Genomic DNA, 12,479 nt, shown 5'->3' on the forward strand with positions numbered 1-12,479 from the left:
GAGATGGCTCAGGGAGATCTTGTCAGTGTGTTTAAGTACCTGCTGGGAGGGAGTGAGGACGAGGGAGCCAGACTCTTCTCTGGACAAGAGGCAATGGGCACAAATTAAACCACATGAAATTCCATCTGAACACAAGGAAGCACTTTTTTACTGCGTGGGCGTCAAACGCTGGGACAGGTTGCCCAGAGAGGTTGTAGGGTCTCCATCTGTGGAGATGCTCAACCTCTGATGGGACGCGATCCTGGGCAACCTGCTCTGGCTGACCCTGCTTGAGCAGGGGGTGTTGGACTAGGTGATCTCAGGAGGTCACCGCCAAAATGTGGAGTCTGTGATTTTGCAGTTCTGTGACTTCTCACCCCACCCCCAAATTTCTGCTGCACCAGACTCCAACGGGCAAATCCTTTAATTGTCTGTGGTGTGAAATGAATTCACGGTGTAACTTAAAACTTAGAAGACCTTGTTCTCTGAACACGTTCTCTTCAGTAAATCAGTTTAAGAAAACTTTGCTTTGATGGGTGGATTTGTCTTCTGTGACATCTACTTAAAATGTGACTTTACTGGATGCTGTTGGTGCCTAAATTGCTTTCAATCTACTAGTGTTCATATTAAATGCAACTTGAGCAAAGCTGCTCTTTCTCTTAATTTGTAATCATTTACATAAGTCATTCACTTCAGCTTTCCTTGTACTTGGCTATGTTAAAGTTTACTTCATTCTTAAAGCATCCTTTGTGCTTTCGTAAACTCTGTGTGTTTGTGAGCGTTTTGCATAGTGAAAAGGGCAGTTGGCTGAGCAAAATAAACCTCTAGCATTCATGAATAAGAGCACCCTGGTGTAAAGGACAGAATTTCAGATCAAAACCTTTTATGCTTTTGAAGGCAAACGAATAGGCACGGCTTACAGAAGCATTTCTAGTAAGGTAACAAGCAATTAAGCTAGGCTTGTGTGCAAAAGGTAATCAATTGATTAATTCAGTTGCCTGCCTAAAAAATAATGATGGTGTCACTTATGGACACGTAGTTTGTGAAAGATGCATGCTGATCTAGAGCAGTAACAAACAGCAGGCCTACCAAAGTATGTGGATTAGCAAGTGCTGACGTACAGGATTCTTGTGACAGAGAAACAGTGGTAGACCAGGCAGGCACACCTTATGTGGGCAGTTTTGATGCAAGATTGAAAAGCAGCTATCTAATGGCTTATGAACAAGCTTCAGCTAGGTTAGTTTCACTTGCTGTAGTGTAGCTCTTAAAGTGCCCCATGCAGGTTTCTGTATGTTGGAGAAAGCCTAAGAACCATACAGCAGACACCTTCCACCAGGCATAAGAAAGTGGAAACATTCCCTTTCTGTAGACAATTCCCTTCAGGATTCCATTTAAAGATGTTTAAAATACGCAGGCTAAAAATCCACTTTCAAACAGAAGTGATCAGTGCTGTGTCTGGCAGCCGTCCTTGTTCTCACACTGCAAAGGTTCAGCTGACAGAGCCTTCGTTTCCTGTTTCATCATCGAGGAGCGGTGCTGCATCTGCAGGGTCTCTGTCCTCCTGCTCCACAGGTGCTCCCTTTCTTGTTCTGTTCAGTGTCCCACCCTAGAAATTCAAAGAACCGGTTAGTGACAAAAAGGATACTGTTCTTCCTGTACACATATTGCTACAGCTGTGTCCTGGCCCTTCCCCTCACCTTGCAAAAAAATACAGCTGCCAATAGCTTGATACTAGGTAAGACTACTATGCACTGCATCAATATTTTAGCAGATAGTTCTCTTTTTATGCAGTTCCATTTTTATGTTGGAGGAATTACTTATATACACACCCAGTAGCTATTACATCAATAAAAGCAACTCGGTGATGCAAGCCTATTCTTCACCTTTTATCACACTTACCTGTTTCTTGTCCACAACATTGAGGCTAACGGAGGCAACAATGCATGCAATAGTGTTTGCCAACATAAAGATCATCATCTGTTGCCAGCGCCACAGGGGGATCTTTAATTCACTAGAAAAGGCCAAAACAGGATGGAACAACTAGTCACTCGAAGATATTTGAGGCACCTCTATAGTTCCTTTTGCAACCAGGTTGCAAAGACACTGGTTTCTGTTCACACTGCTCCACTAAAGCACTGTTGATGTCTCTGCTTGGGAAAAAAAAAAAAGCATTCTCACCTTGGACCTTGTTCCTAGAATGTGTCCAACAATCAGATTCGAAAGGCCAACTCCAATCATCTGCACAGAAGTTGCAAGCCCCATAGCTGTCCCTAAAGTTGCTTGGGGGGCCACAAGAGGTATGGATGGCCACATACTAGCCTGGTAGGAGTAATGAGAAGAGGAATTAACTCAAAACCTTATTTAAAGGTGTTAGATGGTCATTGGTTTAAAAAGGAATTATTCCCAATAAACATTTATACTTTCTCTTCAAAAAATCTGTTTATCCCTCCCAGCCTATTGGCTGGTTCTAGACTGTTCCCCATCCTTTTCAAGCAGCTTGAGACAGCAGAGACAATGCGTGTTATTTGAAACTGGAATAACCTGACTCCAGATTGCTGAAGGGGAGTTAGACCTGACGATTTAGCTCGTAAGACTCAAAGGAGATTCAGGTGTTACATTCAAGGTAAAAAAGCACTAAGAAAAGCACAGACAGATTCCTGCTTCACGCTATATCAAATGGTCCCTTACTCTGCGTTTTGCTCCATATTGATTCTTTGGCGTTATTTGTTACTAACCAAAGTCTTCAGGATTGGGGAGCCAATGACTTCAAACTGTGGCTGCTAAACCTGCTCATCAGGGCACAAGGGCAGTGATATATGTCATCCAGGATGTAGAAGGAGCACAGCCACAAAACACTCAACTACAGCAGTGAGGTTGTGAACTTACAGCAGCGAAAGAATAAGTAATCCCCAACCAGATGGTAGAGACTAACGGAGGAACAAATGTAAATGCCAGGAGAGCGAAGACTGGCAGAGTCAATGCAGCACAGCCAACAGCAAAGACGCCTCTCAGTCCAACGTAGTCCTGGTAAAGGAAACACAGAAGGCCTCTTACCAGGAATCCTTGCTTCCCACAGATCCTAGTGACATGAGCGGCTGTGCAAAGTGGGCTGGCATGAGTGGCAGTAACATGTCATTTCCTAGTTGTTGATACTGTAGCAGACTAGCTATTACTAGTTCCTCTTGCATACTCCTGAACCGAGACTGAAACACTTGTCAGAGAATCGGTGTCCAGTATTCATGTGAAATGGCAGGCTTTAATAAAGGGGGAGGAAAAACACACCGTTATGCCCTGACAGTTATGGAAGTAAGGAAAGGAGGAGTTTGACAAAACAGGGACTGATTACATGCGGGTTGTCCTTTCCCATCTACTTGCAAAGCTTATTGCGATCCTTTCTGTTCGTCTCAGACTTCTCAAAACATACAGCGATTTGCCATGCTTTGATGCTACCCTAGCACAATTAAGGGACAGAGGGAAAAACAAGTTAACATTATTTCTTGTAATTTAATTTAGACTAAAGTGCATCTTGCAGTTTGCAAGGAATTAAAGGACTGATTGTTCAGCAACAACAGGCTAAATTCTGGTTGAGGGGGTTGTAACAAAGACATTTCAAAAAATTAGGAAAAAGTTACCAGCAAGCACTTCTGGTTTTGGGTACTCACAATTAATATGCCAACTGCTGCAGAGAGAACAAGGGAGCTGTCGTACACTGCCCCAGCAATATAAGCGGCTGCCTGCTGACTGTAACCAGAATATTTATCCTGGATAAACTTGCTAAAAATAAAAAGAAGGGGGGGAAAAATCACATAATTAGGATTCTTGGTCTGGTTATTTTGACAGAAAGTAAGTCTGAGCACAAACGTATGGACAGGAAGGGTTTTAATGAGAGGACTTGTAAACAAGTTTGATTCCATCTGGTTTGTAGAGCCAAGCCTTTGTTGTTTTACTTTCTTGTTAATTGGTGCATGCCATAGAGAAGCTGGTAGCTTAAATGGCCACTTTCAAGATGCTTCTGCAAGTGCAGAGTAAAACCGCAGGTTAAAGTTGGGCATATGTTCAATTACATCAGCACAGCTCACAAGCAGCAATTTGCTGTCACCTGTCCAAAACACATGGATGGATTTTTTACATTCTCTTTGAAGAGACAGAAGGCATTATCAATCCAAGGGTGGGAATGCTGAGGGGCAGCAAAAATATTTTAAAATAATCCAGCAGCAAAGATTAGCATTTAAATTGAACACCTGCATTTTAGAAGTACTAGGAATTCCCCCTTGGCATCTTTACGGAGACTTCTGGTTAAAGCAGAAAACATACAAACCAAGTTTTGTTTTCATTGCCAGAAGTCAGCCTTTCACCTTTGTTAGGGACACGCAAAAATGGCCTTAAAACTTACTCAAATTCTTTACAGAATTTACAGTCATACAGTCATAGCAGCTTAGAAAGACTAGTTTTAGAGATCTTGTAGCTACTTAAACCTGGTTTGGCTACTTGCATGGCTATTTACCATTAGTAATAATGAGCCTTTATAGCCTGTGCTGTCAGCAAAGTATGAAACAAGACACTGTTGCCTGAACATTTACTGCAACAGAAGTTGGCAAAGAGCAGTGGCCTTGGGACCATTATTTTTCCGACTGGGAAGCAGCATAGCATTTTTTGCCAGAAAAGATATGTGAAACATGACTCTCGGTGCCTGAACTTTTGCACCACAGGGAGCAAAAAAAAAATTCTGCAGGGAGGCAGAATTGCAGAAATGAGGATTCTGTGTGATCAACAGACACCGTTTTCAGTTAAAATGAGATGCCCATAAACTGCCCATAAAATGGGCAACTGATGGAAAGCCCATCTCATCAAGGCCTTGACGATCCTTGCCACCTTGAATATCTTTATTTTACTAGTAAGAGGTCACTTGTACATTTGTTACGACAACGTTGATGACATTTCTTCACTCCCGATTTCACAGTGGCTTACTATACATCACTAATGAAGTACTACCAAAATAATTTTCTTTTTTTTTTTTACTGCAGGCCTTTGCTAATATAAAAGTTCATACTCGTTATGTGATAGAAGCTGCATCATCCACAAACAGGAAAAAAGCAGCAAAATGACAAGTCTGTGGCAGAGACACAGGACAGAAGCAGGAGTCCCAATTTAGTCGGGCAGGTTGCTGCTTTGTTTTAAGCACATGGAGGCATCAAAAAGGAAGTCTGCAAGCTTTGCACTGGGATGCAAAGGCTTTCTCACTTACAAACCCAGGCTGATGCAAGCTTAGCTTTGTTCCAAACACAGCAGACAACATGCAGGAACTGCAGGACAGAACTGCCCCAGGCCTGTGAAGCTAACACCCCACCCAGCTCAAAAGACAGCCACTTCGTTGGACTATCACAAAGGTGAAATGTCTACGGGCTATTTTTTAAATAAAGTATTTCTTCCCCTTCTCCCAAATCTTTCTGATCCTCCTTTAGCAGTGTTCCAAGCTTTAAATATTGGATGAATCATTTCCCTTTAAGTTATTTTTGCTTTCCTTCAGAAACCTCCCTCACCTTTGAAGGGAAAGAAAGGTCAAAGAACCCTCATATTCTTTAGCTAGGTGTTAAAGACATGTTTCTCTGTGTTTCCTGAGTGGAAGGAACAAGCATATTACCCCCATATTTCCCAGTCAACTGAAAATCGAGGGCCTGCAAGGCTCTGATAGGCTTGTATCGGTCAGTGGGACTACAGCCATAGAGCAATACCTGGCGTCTGCCACAAAGGGGAAGACTCCATTGTAGAAGAACATGATGGTGAGGACCAGGAGCCAGTAGCGAAGGGGAAGTCGCTGGATGTCCTGAATGCGCTGCAAAGATAAAATGTGCCCTCACTCACCAGGAAATAGTCTTCAGCTCCACACTAATGTCACTTTCTGGGAGCCATTGAAAGTCACAAAAAAATTTAAGAAGTAACAGCAGGTAAAAGGGAATTGAAAGGCAGCTCATGTACCTCTAAGCGAAATTTGGCATGTGCTGTCCCCAAAGCATTCCTTCCTTAACACTATTCAGTAAAGAAAACAAAAGAAGCTTTCTTCTTATTTTTATAAAGGTTATGGCTGCAAGAGACTATTCTAAGCTGGCTCCATTAAGAGCCTACTGCAAAACCTTAAGTTGAAACACAATGGAAAGATATAGTATAAACAGGAGTCGCAACGCTGAGATACAGAAACCAGTAAGAATACTGTCATGAGAGGTAAGCCTCATGACATAGATTTAAGTGCCATAAAAATTGCAACCTATTGCCTGTAATGCTTGTTCCTAGACAGAAGAATGCAAGGAGGAATGGAAGATAAGGGCTGGCAAAAGATAGTTCAGTACCAATCAGATTAGCTATTTTCTATCACGGATCCTGTGAGCCAGAAAGCAGTTCCAGAGAGAGGCTACTGTCTAGTTTTATGCACAAAATCCTCCTCTGAGCCACCTACAGTCAAGAAGTAACTGGCTCAGGAAAGTAATGCCGTTCAGAGTGCTAACTCAGCTCTCTGGAAGCCTGCAAATACATAGGCTCTAAACAGAAAATTTAGACTTTAGTGGCTTGCAGATGCAATATCCTCAGATGTACCTGAAGAACTACTCTGCAAGATTTAACCAAGTGGTGTTAATGCCCTCTTCTGGCCAGGACCAGCTCTTACTACTGCAGGCTTCCCTGCACTGCAAAAGCAGTGCTCATGCACCCCAGGCTTTCAAGATTGAGATAGGAAAGCTGTCTGTGCACCACATACCACTTTTTTGGATTCTTGCTGGATAACACCATCCAAGCCCAGTTGCTTCATGCCCACTTTATCTAGTACACTGACTGTGAGGGCTGAAACAAAACCAAGCACACAGAGCAGGGTACCTGGAAAAGACACAAGAGGTGTTAGAAATTCCTCAGCGTGGAGAGAGCTGAATGACAAAACCAACTGCATGTAATACACAGAATTCTCTATGACTCCTACTCCTGGCTTCTCTTAACATTAACAGCCTTCCCTACTGCAGCCATACAGTAGGATCATTTACCTCTGACCACCCAGAGTCCTTCAGCTCTTTGTCCACTACGCTTCCAATTCCCTGCAGAATTGCCTGAGGCCAGTGAAGCTAAAGCCCCACCCGTCTCTAAAGACAGCCACTTTGTTGGACTATGGCCGGAATGCCTTCTAAACCACAGCAGGCCTGTGCATAACAAACCCAAGGTTAAAACAAGCCAGACATTAAGAAACTTCCATGGTCCCATGAGCAGGAGAGGTATCACACACAGGCTGGTACTGGAAGCCAAGTTACACCTCTTCATTTATGTGACCTACTGCAGTTACTACAGCAATCTGACCTGTCGGCACACCCAGCTCCAGAGAAGTGAGTCAGATCATGCTGGGTATGCCCGAAGCAAGTTTGGCAACGGGCATCTGCTGCAGACATCCTTCTCTCAGAAAGAGATCTGTATCCGTTTTGTTTCTCTGTGACGCATACACACTTTGATGTATTTATCCCTTCACAGGCTACTGAAGTCGCTGTGCTGTGCTTGCAAATGCTGCCTGAGTACAAAACTAATAGTGTCAGATGGGATGCAACATGCCATGCCTGTCCCAGTTTCTTCACTGGGAGCTGGAATCAGAGAGCAACGGGTTTCAATTTCTGCAAGAGATTTATCTCACGTATGCATCCTCTTTTCCATGGGTGATGGCCCACACTGTTTTGTTGTTTGAGAAATAACATTTTCCTATAATCACTGAGTCTTTGTATCCAAAGGATGCCCTGAAGCAGGTCTCCCTAACATCACCACTCCAGTACACCAGTGGTACCAGAGTACCTGAGTGCCACTACTTAACTGCACAGTGAAACAGATCATCCCTTCCACTAGAGACAGATCCCATCTCACTGCACCAAAGAGAGGACAGAAACTCAAATCTTCTAAAGATATGAGCCCTAGAACAGATTCACACTAAGAAACATGTAATTCAGATTCTGCTTCTCACAGTAATTTAAGCCCACAGTTTTGATCAGTCCACGTGCAAGGCATCTTATGCTGAGACCAATACAGATAATATTACAGAACCAGCATGTTCTGCTAGCTAAAACACAGAAGAACAAACACATTAGATTCCTCTTTTGTTTCACTCTGAAGTTTCCATTCCATGGGAGTAAGCCTACATTAAGTACTGACTACCTGTGACTGCAGATGTTAAAATATCTCAAGAAAACTGCAGACAAAACTGTCAGGCTGACACTACAGCTTTAGAGAGGATTTTCAGGCATCAATGAAGAAAACACCACTCCATTGCATACAGAAAGCAACAGGAAAAACTGGAAAATAATGTGCCTCCTCCTGCTATCTTCACTATCTCTTTCAGGTACTTTTCATAACCGGACAAAACAGGCTAGCCTCGGGTCTAGAAAACAAAAGGCCAAAGCACCAAAGAAACTCACCTCCCCAGAGTGTCCACTGCATTCCAAATCTTGCCTCAAACTGCTGGGTGAAGAAGAAGTTGAGGACACTCCCAAGACGGGAGAAAGACAGAGTCAGTCCAAATGCCAGTGCCAGTTCCTTCCCCTTGAACCAGAAGGCTGTGATACGATTCTGCACAACTTGGAGAAGACAAAAATCTGCTCTTGAACAGACAGACTTGGCCAAGAGCACTGCACAGAAGCAACAAACACAGCCTCTCAAGCTCGAGTGCTTGAGCTGGGGTTAGAGGACCACTACGCATCCCAAGTGGAGGTAGCACGTGTCAACTTCGCAGTCCATTTTAAAACGTACTAAATCATACTGGGACATGGGAGGTGAACTTACCCCTCAAGTAAGGCAAGCAAAAATAACCCCAAAGGCAAAGCAATCACATGTCAGTCCCCACCCTTGGGAGAAGGACAAACTTGTTAGAGGGGAAGACTTTTCAACATTTCAGCACACATTAAATCCATGCAACCCTTCAACGAGCAGTGTTCTTCTGTTAGCAACGTAGGTTCCTGGTGCAGAGCAGGCAAAGCTGACTGGTAGGACAATGGTCTAGGAGGCAAAATAAAAATGACCCTCTGGTGAAGCATAATTAAGACTGTGAATTCCTTACTAGTAAGTGACCCATTCCCAGAGCCAAAGAGCAGTCTTCCTGTTAGCATCATTGGTAGGAGGTATGGCGACCCCTTGAAATGTGAGCCTAGAGCAAAGATTGATGATCCCAGCACAGTCAGAAGAGAGAAAACAAAGACACCAACTAGGGAGAAACAGAAAAAAAATACACAAACCTCAACAGACATGCTGAGATCAGGACAAAAGCATTCTTTGTCAAAAAGCAAAAGAGCAACTTCAAAACACGCCAGTAAACCTGTAGGCTTCCATCAGTTTACCCTCTTTATTTTAATTTTGTAAAGACTGGTCTCTTTATAAAATGACCTGGGAATCCTCAAAATAATGATGATATGATCATGGTGGAAGGTTAGAGAGGCAGAGTAAGTCAGATAGAGGACTCTGAACTCTATTATAGAGTCCCTGTTCCTGTCCTGAGCTCCACTACAGACTATGGCCTAGAGCAAGGGATCTCCTTCTCTGTGCCTCTGTCTCCTCATCTGTAAGATGTTTACCTCTGTGATACAGAGACAGAACGTAACTGCATTTGCTGGGACTGCTGGGTCTTAGATTATGGCACACGCCAGAACAAATGTCAGAGCAGGGAACAGAACACTGCTTTATCAGTTTGCCCCATCGAAAACAGATAACACTATTCCCTGTTACATGCGTGTCAGGGGAAAGCACGTTCACTGCACTGCTGTGTAAATTAGATAAGTCAGCGGTCAAAGGATGAAAACGTCTCAGTTGCCTTCATGGAGCTGCTCAACTAACCGTCACGCACTCCGCACACAGAGCTGTCCCTCCTCTCCCATCCCTCTGTGATCTTACTGAAGTGGAACCCTTGATCACCGCTTTGCACTGAAAGAACAGCCTGAAATCCCACTTCAGTACAAGAATAAATTAATTGATCCTCAGAACTTACAGCGATTTCCTAGTTTATCAATCAGGAATCCAGCCAGAATAACCACTACTGCATTTCTAGGAGAAAACAAGAACAGAAACATTTGTGTCTTGCTGCTGGGAAGCAACTAGCAAACTACCCCCCCCCCCAAAGCAAGGGAAAAGTGACTTACGTCCAAGCATAGATCGCGTACAGCAAATTGTATTGTGCAGGTGTCATTCCCAAGCCTTCAACACAGTCCAGCGTGCTATTACACCCAGTGCTGTTACAATGGGTTCCATTGGGGCAGGTCAAGTTCTGCGTAACAAGTCACAGAGCCTGTGTCAGGCAGCAGACACAGATGAAAACCCACGCATTCCTTTAAAAATGAAGTAAAGTTCTTGCCTACTAGATTTCTATTTCTCCTACTCAGTTCCCACTTCCACGACCAGGAATTAGAGGACGTGCATCTTCTCCCAGGAAGCCAGCCCTTGCCAAATGAGAAATGACTGGCCATCGGCATGGCACGTCTTCCCTTTCCCTTTCTGTGGCAGTCGCGGCAGGGGCTCAGCACTTCTATACACATTTCATCCAAAAGAAAAGCCAGGAGACTGCACCATGAGGTTTATTTGATCCCTTAGTTTCTTGGCCATAGTTTAGCTTCATCTGACTCTTCATTACATACTATAAAGTCTTAAGCAGCGTGTAAATATGAAACTTAGCAGTAGTCCATATTAATTCACAGCTATAAAGCATTTGCTGAACAGTCGGAAACTGGTAGTCCTAGCGTGATTTAATAATGTCGGTTTTGCTACTGAAAAGCAACATTTCCTCAACCCTAGATCTTCCAACTACTAAAAATCTACCTGCATTAGGAAATGGACGCTATGTCTTCCATACCAGTAGGCACAAGCTTAACGTCTTGAATAAGCCCAAGGAAAGTGTGATTTTAACCACATTATTTTTATATAGCCATCATATATACAAACCCCTCAGATCTGCTGTAGCAGAAATGTCCGAGGCTGCAGGGGAACAGTTCTCTAGAACAAAGCGTCTTCACTGCAAGCACTGGTCTCAGACGCTCCGACTACCACTGTACCACTTGTGTAAGGCAGGTAGAGGCTGAATTCCCCAGAGTAAAAATATGATGAGAGTGTCAACAGATAGAAACACTCTTTGCACAGTACCTAACACAGAAAAAATATGGCTTGGTTTCACTACCCTATAAAGTTGCCTAGGTAACAAAGTATGACATAACCTTTCCTTTACTCCATAAATAACTAACTGATTCTTCTCCCACAGACCTACAGAAGTTGTGGAGCATCAAGGAATAAATACTGACCTATTTTTTTTTCTTTTTACTCCTGTTTGCAATGACAAACTGCACCCAATTTAGCTTGGAGTTCACTGTCTGAATGTTATGGATTAACTGCATTTAAAAAAAAAAAGTTACATGCAAGCTATATATGTTTCTGCCCTTGCTATTGAAGCAGACAAAGGACAGGACAGTGACTCTCAGCCTACACATACTAATCTACCAGCAGATGGCAGGCATGAGTAAAATCATCTCTCAAAAGACATGAAACAAATGCAGTATGACAGATAAATGAGTCAAGAAAGAATCTGTAAGGTATTCAGGATTTCAGGTAAGAACTTTGGGACTCCGGCATCCCTGGAGAAATCCCAAATATCAACTGGGATATCAGTCTGAACCCTGAACAAAATAATTTTCTAGCGTTTGAGAACACGAGTAGTTTTTACGTGACGGAGTCCTCCTGTGATCTCCCTACACGGCTCTGTCTTTCAGGTAGCAAACAAATGCGTGATGTGATACCTGCAGTATCAGGAGGTTTGGATCTGAAGACCCAGAAAGCCTTTTCTAGTCTTCTGTCTCCAACAGCGCTAGTCTTCCAGTCCAGTGCAGGTACTAATGGTCAATTCTATGTATCTTCTACGTGCAGAGTGGTGTGAACGCTATTCTAACTCTGAACTTCATTAGTGTAGTAAACAGTTGTTTGGACGGAGAGCTGACAGTCATTGAGCAAGGGCAGGTTTTGGAGTTCCAGTTCTCCAGGCAGTAGTGAGAACTCAAACCCTTCATGACTTGTCCCAGCTTTGTGCATCTTCTTCACGGCAAACATGCCAGTAATAACCCCTCACCCCCAGCATCTGGAACATAAGACCTTGGAGCACGACTCCTATACCAACACGATCAGAAAAGGTTTTGAAACTCTACCGGCGACCAAGGCCTCCATTTTGCTGGTTCTGCCTTTTTTTGCCCACCCCGCTGCCGGACCGCGGCCCAGACGAACGCCCAGCACTTACCCCCTGGAACTGCTCCTGCAGGACGCTGGGGATGTCGAAGCAGAAGTAGGAGCCGAAGGTGAGGAGGCAGTTGAAGAGGAGCACCACGAACCTGTAGGAGGCTGCGGGGTAGAGAGGACCCACCTCACCCCACTCCTCACCTCACACCCTTCGCCTCAGCGCACGGCCCAGCCCTCCCCTCCCGCAGGCCCCGCCGAGCCCCCAGCTGCGGCTCAGCCAGGCGGGCCCC

The 12,479-nt window shown here is 44.0% G+C and overlaps 1 protein-coding gene across 1 annotated transcript in view; it reads right to left on the minus strand.

Annotated features, from left to right (window-relative positions):
• Positions 1-386: 386 nt before the first annotated feature.
• LOC103895553 (major facilitator superfamily domain-containing protein 1-like) overlaps positions 387-12,479 on the minus strand; it is a 33,141-nt gene continuing 21,048 nt past the window's right edge. Inside the window, exons 2-13 of the mRNA XM_019470981.1 lie at positions 12,251-12,351; positions 10,119-10,243; positions 9,968-10,023; positions 9,047-9,190; positions 8,409-8,567; positions 6,728-6,843; positions 5,712-5,812; positions 3,642-3,753; positions 2,866-3,003; positions 2,160-2,298; positions 1,879-1,991; positions 387-1,585 (exon numbers count right to left, since the gene is read on the minus strand). Of these exons, the coding sequence (XP_019326526.1) occupies positions 1,469-1,585; positions 1,879-1,991; positions 2,160-2,298; positions 2,866-3,003; positions 3,642-3,753; positions 5,712-5,812; positions 6,728-6,843; positions 8,409-8,567; positions 9,047-9,190; positions 9,968-10,023; positions 10,119-10,243; positions 12,251-12,351 (1,421 nt within the window). The 3' untranslated portion in view covers positions 387-1,468. The remainder of the gene's footprint in view (positions 1,586-1,878; positions 1,992-2,159; positions 2,299-2,865; positions 3,004-3,641; positions 3,754-5,711; positions 5,813-6,727; positions 6,844-8,408; positions 8,568-9,046; positions 9,191-9,967; positions 10,024-10,118; positions 10,244-12,250; positions 12,352-12,479) is intronic.

Source organism: Aptenodytes forsteri, unplaced genomic scaffold (genome assembly GCF_000699145.1).
Source record: "Aptenodytes forsteri isolate BGI_AS27 unplaced genomic scaffold, ASM69914v1 Scaffold481, whole genome shotgun sequence".
NCBI classification, from domain to species: Eukaryota; Metazoa; Chordata; class Aves; order Sphenisciformes; family Spheniscidae; genus Aptenodytes; species Aptenodytes forsteri.